This window comes from Psammomys obesus, unplaced genomic scaffold, assembly GCF_907164565.1.
Source record: "Psammomys obesus unplaced genomic scaffold, mPsaObe1.curated_primary_1811, whole genome shotgun sequence".
Classification (NCBI taxonomy): domain Eukaryota; kingdom Metazoa; phylum Chordata; class Mammalia; order Rodentia; family Muridae; genus Psammomys; species Psammomys obesus.
In genome coordinates, this window is record NW_026596155.1 from 240023 (window position 1) to 248658 (window position 8636).

Here is an 8636-nt window from a genome sequence, read left to right on the forward strand (position 1 = left end):
TAGTCATAGGCATCATAGCTGTGTGTGACTACTGGTTGCTTCAGTGCCTTGGAAGCTTGCAGGTGCCTTATGGCCACAAGAGCCAGTCCTTAGGGAAGAGGCCTTCAGGTCAGATCCAGCTGTGACCTTCCAGGTCCAGTTTTGAAGTGCTTGGTGTCCCTTCAAAAGTCCCTTCAAAAATAGGGACTTTTATCTTCAACCACTGGAAGGCAACCAAGGCCACAGTACTACCCTACCATGTCTTGGGGTCTCTTGGGCAGTTATAACCAACAGCTGAAAAGAAGGCCTCTTATGTTTGGGCTTGTGGGGTTTGACAGATAGTCTACAGCTCTGTGGAAAGCATCGCCAGCCCAGATGGGAGATTTTCACTTAAACTCTATTTGTATATGCATACACAGACATCTATGCATTACATGTAATTTTATGTAGGAAGATAGTCATATGCTGCCTTATGACATTTTCAGATACCCTCACTGTTATTTTCTCTCCTTTCATCTTCTGTATTTTTCTCACCCTCTCCCTAATCAAAGCCTCCATTTCCCCTTCAAATCACTTGTACCCCACGATTCCCATCTCCCCATGCTCCCTAATACCCCACTGTCCCTTTTCACTTCCTAGTTTCTGCAGTTACTCCAAGCTACACAGCTGAAGATTTGTAGCTAGGAATCAGAGGAATAAGATACATTTGTTTTTCTTGATCGTATTTCTTAATACGATCTTTTCTATTTTCATCCATTTAGTTGCAAATTTCATTTTTCTTTAAAGTTGAATAGTATTCTAGGTAGTGCATATATGTTCCATATTTTCATTAGTCATTTGTCAATTGGAATACATTTAGATTGTTACCATGATTTCTAGTGCGGAAATCTACTTTTAAAAACTAAAGGCAGGTACACCATTCTGATCTTCCTGCAATTTCACATTTGAAGGAAGCTGAGAAGTTCAGTTTTCACCTGAAGCATCATTAATTTCTTTTTGCTTCTTACCTAAGAATGATCAGGATAGCTAGATGATCTGCACAAAGTTTCATAAGGGCAGGAAAGCCAAAGTTTACTGAGCAAATTAATAGATAATGGTAGAAGACATAAAAGCTGACTTTTGTTTACATCCAGGCTTTTACTAGCTTTTATATTAGCTAGTGAATGTTAAAATTAATTATAATTTAGAATTAATGTTATAAATAAGAATATGTTTTTTAAAAAGCCTGTGGTTCTGCCTGCTGTCAACTCCCAAGTAACCCTTGTCCCACTGAGCATTAAAACCCTAAATGGCTTTAACTAAATTGGGCAAGTTTTGTTAAAATGGTTACATTTTAGAAATTGCAAAACAACTGTGAGAAACCAATAAGCAATAACTGACACCACCAGACTTACTACATTCAAGAGACAAGATTTATTCACACCAACAAAAATAATCACAACAAAATATACACTAATTATAAAAACAGAAGATTATAGTGACAGACTGTTACAGTTTCTCTTTTAACCGTGTACATTTGCTTGCATCTACATACATTTTGTTCATAAAAGAATAACAACCATGAAAATGCAGTGGCCATTTGCATTTCTTCTAAAGGAAGAACAGAAGCAAAGTGCTGAAGCCTTGAGGTTACAGGGGCATGTGCATGAAGCAACAAACTAAGCTAACGGTCCAGAATATTCTCTGTTCCCCTCTCCACATACAGCTATCCACTGAGCTGAGAAATGAGTGTTAGTATTCTTGCTTAACCCTCCCTAAGACATTTCCTCGTTTTTGCTAAAAGCAAAGGAAGGAACTGCCCTTTTGCCTCTCTTTTAATTGACTTCAGAAGATGAGCTCTCTAATTCATGAGAAACTCGGAATTTCAGAGAGTTTTCATCTTTCTTACTCTCAGTGCCTAGGGCCAGCTTGTCCTCCTGGCTGTGAAACTCTGGGCTCTGCGCTTCCCAGCTGGCTTTGGATGGCTTTTCTTTGATATACATCTCATCAGACTGCTCGGTGCTGTCATGGCTGTCCTGTTTAGGCTCCTTGGATTGCCCATGCCTATAGGTTTCTGCACTTAGTTCATCCAGCTGACTTGACTCATGGCTGGTCTTCCCATTGCTGTCCTGATCCGAGGGCACGCTGAACACGTGGGAGGGGAGGTCCTCATCTGTAGCATCAGAATACTGAACCAGGAACAAATGGAAGAGTTAGGCAAAGAGCCATGGATAAGGGTGTGATAATCCTTTGATTACTAACATTTAGGTTCAACTGTACTAAATACCTTTTAAGAATTGATTGAAGAAAAAAGCACACTGGCATTTACTTTATACTTTACCAGTCATATGTGTGTCAATCATTTCTAGTTCGATAGATTTGTGCGTGATAAAACCTGTAAGGTAGGCTCCTTATCTCATCATCTCACTGTTAGCTTCTCACATGAGAGGACGTTGAAAGTTGCCTTGTAAACTGAGTGGTAAATGACAAGGTGAGGTCTAATCCAGACCCTCGGCTAAGCCCATGATAACTGTGATTTCACAATTCCTCTTGTGCACTTAACTTCCAGATATAACCATCATATTTCATAAATGGTTGTCATTTTCTGAAGTAGCTACTGAACTCACATGAATTGCTGTTAACTACTGCTTAGGCTTTGGGTATGGAATTGTGTGTGATAGACAAAATTAAAAGACATTCTGCATACTTTACACAAGACTACTAAAACAGAAAAACCTCTGATTCAAAGGTCATCAAGGAGGCTTTAGATAAATGCATCATGCTTGCTGACCAGAGAGGGACTTTTCCTAGAAGAACTCTCAAGCCATAGCTATTCCAGTGTCTGGCAAGGGATTTACCTGTTCATCAGAAAGGTACAACTTCCTCGCCCTCAGTCCATAAGCCAAACTGTCCCCTCGGGCGGCAGGGGTGTCTACTGTGGGGACAAGTGGAGTAAAAGCGTCTGTTTGCAAAGTGGCAGTAACAGACTCCTCAGACTCATCAGAATGATGGGAATCAGAGTCAGATTCGTCAGAGTCCAGAGAATCCTTGTTCTCTGTGTGGTCCCCATCATCATCATCATCATCATCATCATTGTCCTCATGGTCATGTCTTTTCTCGAAGTTGCTTGGAAGAGTCTAGGTCAGAAAGTGAGATGGCTCAGTACGTTAGTGCTTGGGTTTTCTACTGTGCTAGTTTTGTTGAAATAGTTTAATTTTATTTCAAGATCTTTGCATCTACAATACATTCCGTAGTTTTAAGCTAAGGAAGTAAACCTCTATTTGCCTTGTAAAACACAAATAAATGAAATCACATTCTAAGTCACCTTTTGGTGTTTTAATGAAATATCACTTTCTTAGAGATTTTCAAGTCAAGCTTATAAGTAAAACATTCATATTGATAACATATATTTCCTTGTAAATAGTGTACATTATTAATTTACTAAATTCAATGAGGTAATAAGGGCAAATAATTGCTAGATTGAGGTTTTTTTTTTTAAACTGAAATGTAATTCCCCAAGATATCAGATCATCTGTACCTTAAGAGAGAGATCAAAATCTACTATTGTGTCCCTATTATTAAGGATAGTCAAGAGACAACTCTTTTATGCACAGCTATACAAACTGTAGCCCAAATCCATACAGTGAACGAGGGATACAGCCTATTAAACCGCCAATCTGAAAGTCTTATGGTTCTCTTTATCTAGTTTTTCTTATCAGAAATTGTCTGTACATTTAAATTGTATCTTAAGGGAAATTTTATTTATTTGACCAGCGAAGAAGAAATAATACTTGGTAAATAATCTTTAATATCAGCAAAGGAAACATTTTGAAATAAAATAATTTTGGCTTGGTTAAGCATTGATGATATGCTAATCAAATAGCAGTTAAAACATCTTTAAATTGCTTTTCATACTTTACAAGAGGTTTAAGGCATGAGCAGACACTTCCTATGACACTAAACTTATCTGAAGAACCTGTGTGTTTTAATGATGAATGAATGTGTTTCCTTTCTAAGCAAGTAGATTCACAGGGACAACCTGCGGAAAATGCTGGCTTCCTGCAGCCCTCAAACAATGGTCTCAGGAATGTGAGCACTTACTTCTTGTGAAAAGTCATCCGTTTCTTCAGAGGACACAACATTCTGGAGAGAGAAGGTCACACATTAGTACACAACATACATGCTCAGCTGCTTAATTCCAACAATGTTTTTTTTCAGTCTAAAGCAGGTCTTATTTTCAGCCTGACTGGTGGTTTATAGTGGGGCCAAACCAGCACAGTGTACCCATTGGTGAGACACTCATTTACCTCTGAGCAGGAAGATCCCACTCACTAGCTTGTATGGCGTGGTTAATGGCTGTCCCTTCATCACTGTTTAGGGTTTCTGTTCGCTGTGGCTTTATCATGGATGTGTTTTATTTTGTGTGGATAATTGTTATGCTTGCACGTAAATATTGTGCCTTGAGCACGCAGTACCCCAGATCAGAAGAGCACAACAGATCCCCTGGAACTGGAGTTAAAGAAGGGTTTGAGCTGATATCTGGGTGCTGGAGACTCAACCCGGGGCCTCTGCAAGAGCAGCTAGTGCTCTTAACGGCTGTGCCATTGCTCCAGCCTGATGTCCAGTTTGGGGAGATTAAAAAAGAATACCTGTGGGGCTAGGAGATTCTGCTCCTCGGATGGGTCAGGCCTGACCCATGTGGCTACAGCATCTTCGTGTTTGTTGTAAAGCTATTAAAAAAAAAAAAAAAGAGTTCACCTGTCATTATTTAGAGGCCATAAGTTAAGAAAACAGCCATGCTTTCCATTTCTGAATAAAAGGCATGATAACCACTCATACAAAACTTCAGAAATCATTTTTATAACTTATTTTTTCTTATTGATTCATTTCATGGCACTCTTCATAGCATTTACTGTGGGACAGGCCTTCTTTCAAAGGCATCTGTAAATAAGGCATCTTCATCCCCTTAAGAGGTAGAAATCAGTATTTCCCAAAGTAGCAAAGAGGAAGCCCTGCCGTGGTGAGGCTGGGTGGTGAGAAGTAGCCCAGCTGGCTTTCGAGCCCAGGCAGACTGGGTTTAAAGTCAGTTTAAAGACAGCCAATAAGTACAGTAGATTCAAACAGCACATATAGACTTTGTTTCCACAACGAGCTCCCTAGCAAATATCTTGGGCGGTGCTGTAAATACGGGCCTACGGACAGCTCCAGCCAACATCTACACGGAATTCTAAACTCAGCCTGTGGGATTTTCTGCTTCTAGGAAAACCTGCTGACTCAAGGAAAGAGATGGGCACTCAAGGTCCTAGGACCTAAGTAGCAATAGTCTAGAGCATGCTTTTATTATATTAAAAAAGTGAATTATAAGAGGACCTATCTATTAAGAACAATGACCTGTCTGTCTCTGTCTCTGTCGATTGCAGGTAGTCAGTAAGTACTTTGAAATGAACACGACTGATTACAAAGATAAATGAAATGGCAGAGAATAAAGCGCTATTCCTAACAACCTTTGTGACAATGACAAACATTCTTCAGTTAAATGATCAACCCAAAGGTGCTTACCAGCTTCTCCTCGGAGCTACCAGAAACAGAAACTTTCACCTTTAAGACAGAAAAGTGAAGGGGGAAATGTGTGTGAGTGTGCTAAAGCTCATTTACTCTCAAGAATCCTGTCTAAGAATTCAGTTGCACTCACCGGGAGAGCGGCGGCAATGCCAAACAGGCAAAAGCAAATCACTGCAACTCTCATGCTTGCGGTTGGTCCTGTAACAGATTTGGTGAGGAATGCTTGTTATCTTGACAGGTTCAAACCCAGCCTCTTCATGTCACATTATCACCAAACCACTCATAGATTATGGACATTTTTCTATATCTCAGAGAAAACCTCAGTGTAGAGGCTTTTGAATCAGTATTTGTGTGCCTTTTCTTTCCCTCCATCTGTCACCCTCAGCCAGGGGGAGGGCAATTTCACAGCTCTGTCTATCCAACCTTTACCTCCGGAGTCAGAGCTTAGGCCAGCACTATCTGAGGTCCCCAGCTCTCCACACCTAAGATCGGTACTTAGAACAATGAGCGCTTTTTCCAGGGAAGAAAAATAGAGGGAAAATAGAACGATAAAAGAAAATTGTTTATTCCACTTAACCAATTTTCATTTCGAATGTGATTTTTTTTTAAACTTAAGTTATAAAGAAAGTGATACAAATCTGAAACAACAACAACAAAAAAATCCTTGAAATTGGGTAAGATATCCTATTTGGAATAAAAAAACAGAGAAAGGTCAAGAGCTTTTCTGGGCATGATAATGAGTCTCCATGTTATGACCTAAGTGAAAAATTAAATGCCAAGTGCAGAAGCAGGGCAGTGAGAAAGGCTCCCCCTGAAATGAATGAATTTATTAAAAATAACTATCAATGGCTTAGATTAATATTGCCTCCACACTCATCCGGCCACTTTAAAATTATGTAGACATTTGTTCCAAAGACACATGGAACTTTACAATGTGTGTGTGTGTGTGTGTGTGTGTACTAGCAGCAGTTTTCTCTGTCCTTTAGAGGACCAACAAGATGCACTTTTAACTTCTATATCCGACTGACTTTGAAAATACCTGGAAGCCTGCAATACCTGACCCACTCATCCATAAAGACTAGAACAGTGCGCGTCAGACTGACAAGTGAAAAGAACATTCTTTGAACTCACCCACAGAATTCAGCCGGGAGAAATGCAGCCTCCCTGGCCAGCTGCAGGCTTACCTTGGCTGGCTTCCTCCGAGAATGCCGCAGGAGACTGCAAAGCCAAGGTTGCTCAGCTTCGTCTGTCCTGCTGCTGACAGCCCGGACCTCCCAGAATTTAAATGCTGCTCCAGACTGTCTCCGCCAACCCAGGAGGCGGAGGGATGTGTCATGAGGTCTCCGGGTGCCGGCCCACCTGATCCCACACTTCCCCCTCTGGTTTGTGGTTGAAAAAAAAAAAGAAGAAAAGGAAACACACACAAAACATTACTTATGAACAATATCATTAACTACTCTTTTCATTTACAGGCTGCTTTTAGAATCCAGGAAGAGTACTCAGGGACTCATAAGGAAGGGAAGAGCAAATAATTCTTACAGAGATTTCATTTATAGGTGCTAAATTAGTGGAAAAACATCAATAAAGTCAAAGGAGCAGGGATGGATTCTCCTCTTATCTATTTGCTACATCAGATTTACTGAAGTCTAGGAAGCTGTGGTTTCTGCAGACAGAATTGGGAGAACCTCCTTTTTTGCCTTTGCGTTCAATAGCTCAGGTTGGCTGGGGTGCAGTGGCTTAGGCTTGTAATCTCAGCACTCCAGAAGATCACCATGGGTTTGAGGCTAGCCTGGGCTACGTACCATGTTCCAGGTCAGCTTGAGCTACAGAGTGAGACCCTTTCACTAAACAAAACAGAAACCAGACAGCTCAGATTTGACACTTCAACTATGCAGCAGCTTGCCATTCAGACAAACCACACAGTGACCCTGAGATTCCACTTGTGCCCCCAAAGGCATGCCTCCAGTGACCTTTCAGAGATGTGAAACTCATTGCTCTGTTGGGGCAGCTCGGGGCGATGGTTCTGGTGCTGTATAAACTATAGAGCCACGTAGAAGAGAGTGAGTTACTCTAGACAGAGGCTCTCCAACAAGCAGTCTGTGAGAGAGCGCTGCATGCCTGCTGGGCAGAGAAGCTGCAGGAGCCAAGCGTTAGCTTGTGGCCTTGGGCAAGTCACTCAGCCTCTCTAGCGACCGTGGAGCAGTATACGTCAGTAAACAGTACTTCGCACGTTGCAAAGCCCCTTGCCCATTTTAAGAGCGTATATATTAACTGTTACTGACAGCCTCAGCAGGGCCATGGTTTGTAAGGTCTTTGAATTGGGGCGAGGGTAGATGTCAGATCTTTAAGCTGTGCACACTAAAGGGTGGACTGAGTATCTCCAAAGACACAACTTGTGTTTCTGAATTGGCTCGTTTGCATTTTATTTCCCAGAATATATGAAGTTGGTAAGAAAAACTAGTTTTAATATGTGTATTAACAGAACGTTACTGAGTAGTCAGGCATTCAAACAAGATAAAATTATAGGAGAAGCAGAACTGCTTTAAATATTTAATATTGTCCTGCAATTACTTCCTTTCTTCTCTTACCTGAAATGGAGGGCACTCTGCTTACTACCTTACATCTCCATTGTAAGAGGCATGTGATAATCGAGATTAGGGGTAGGTCAAACCATTGTTGTATTAACTGTCGGTCCTACGTGCCAAATACTGCTTTTAATGTGAATATGGATTAAGCATCTCCTACAAGGTTAGAATAAGGAGCACAAAGCTGTTTGGAGCAGCAGGGTTATCTCTCGATGGCTGTATTGTACATGAATTGATATTGTTAATCTGAAGGTCATTAGCACACACTTCATTAAGATGACACTGGTGACTATCAAATATAAATCACACAGGTTAAAAAACTATAAAAACAAGCTTCTTCTTCCTCTTAAAACCCTTTTTGCTGCTTAAGCACAACACCCACCCTTAGCTTGTGTTTTCATTGCAGCAGAGGGAAATTCCACAAATCCTAAAACCAACAAGATGTCCACAGAGTTCGCTGCCGTTTGCCCTGCGCCCACAGGAGTGACTCAACACGAATTAGGGAGCTATAGGAATAGATTTCTGCTGGAG

The 8636-nt window shown here is 40.9% G+C and overlaps 1 protein-coding gene across 2 annotated transcripts; it reads right to left on the reverse strand.

Moving 5' to 3' along the window:
- Nucleotides 1–1372: 1372 nt before the first annotated feature.
- Spp1 (secreted phosphoprotein 1) lies at nucleotides 1373–6831 on the reverse strand. Of its 2 annotated transcripts, none has more exons than XM_055594535.1 (7): nucleotides 6652–6831; nucleotides 5651–5718; nucleotides 5518–5556; nucleotides 4608–4688; nucleotides 4060–4101; nucleotides 2817–3095; nucleotides 1373–2147 (listed from the first exon to the last, which is right to left on the reverse strand). In XM_055594535.1, exons 2-7 carry the CDS (start codon nucleotides 5702–5704, stop codon nucleotides 1794–1796), a joined length of 849 nt encoding a protein of 282 aa, XP_055450510.1. In that variant the 5' UTR covers nucleotides 5705–5718; nucleotides 6652–6831; the 3' UTR covers nucleotides 1373–1793. The 2 variants fall into 2 exon arrangements, with proteins under 2 accessions (XP_055450510.1, XP_055450508.1); XM_055594533.1 differs by having other exon boundaries at nucleotides 6705–6829.
- Between the last annotated feature and the right edge of the window lie 1805 nt (nucleotides 6832–8636).

Excerpts from the sequence above, each read along its gene's own strand:
- Spp1 (XM_055594535.1), bottom strand. The coding sequence starts at position 5,704 with ATGAGAGTTGCAGTGATTTGCTTTTGCCTGTTTGGCATTGCCGCCGCT. Across the intron at positions 5,557-5,650 it reads GCATTGCCGCCGCTCTCCCG|GTGAAAGTTTCTGTTTCTGG; the intron begins GTGAGTGCAACT and ends TCTGTCTTAAAG. Across the intron at positions 2,148-2,816 it reads TGTACCTTTCTGATGAACAG|TATTCTGATGCTACAGATGA; the intron begins GTAAATCCCTTG and ends TTCCTGGTTCAG.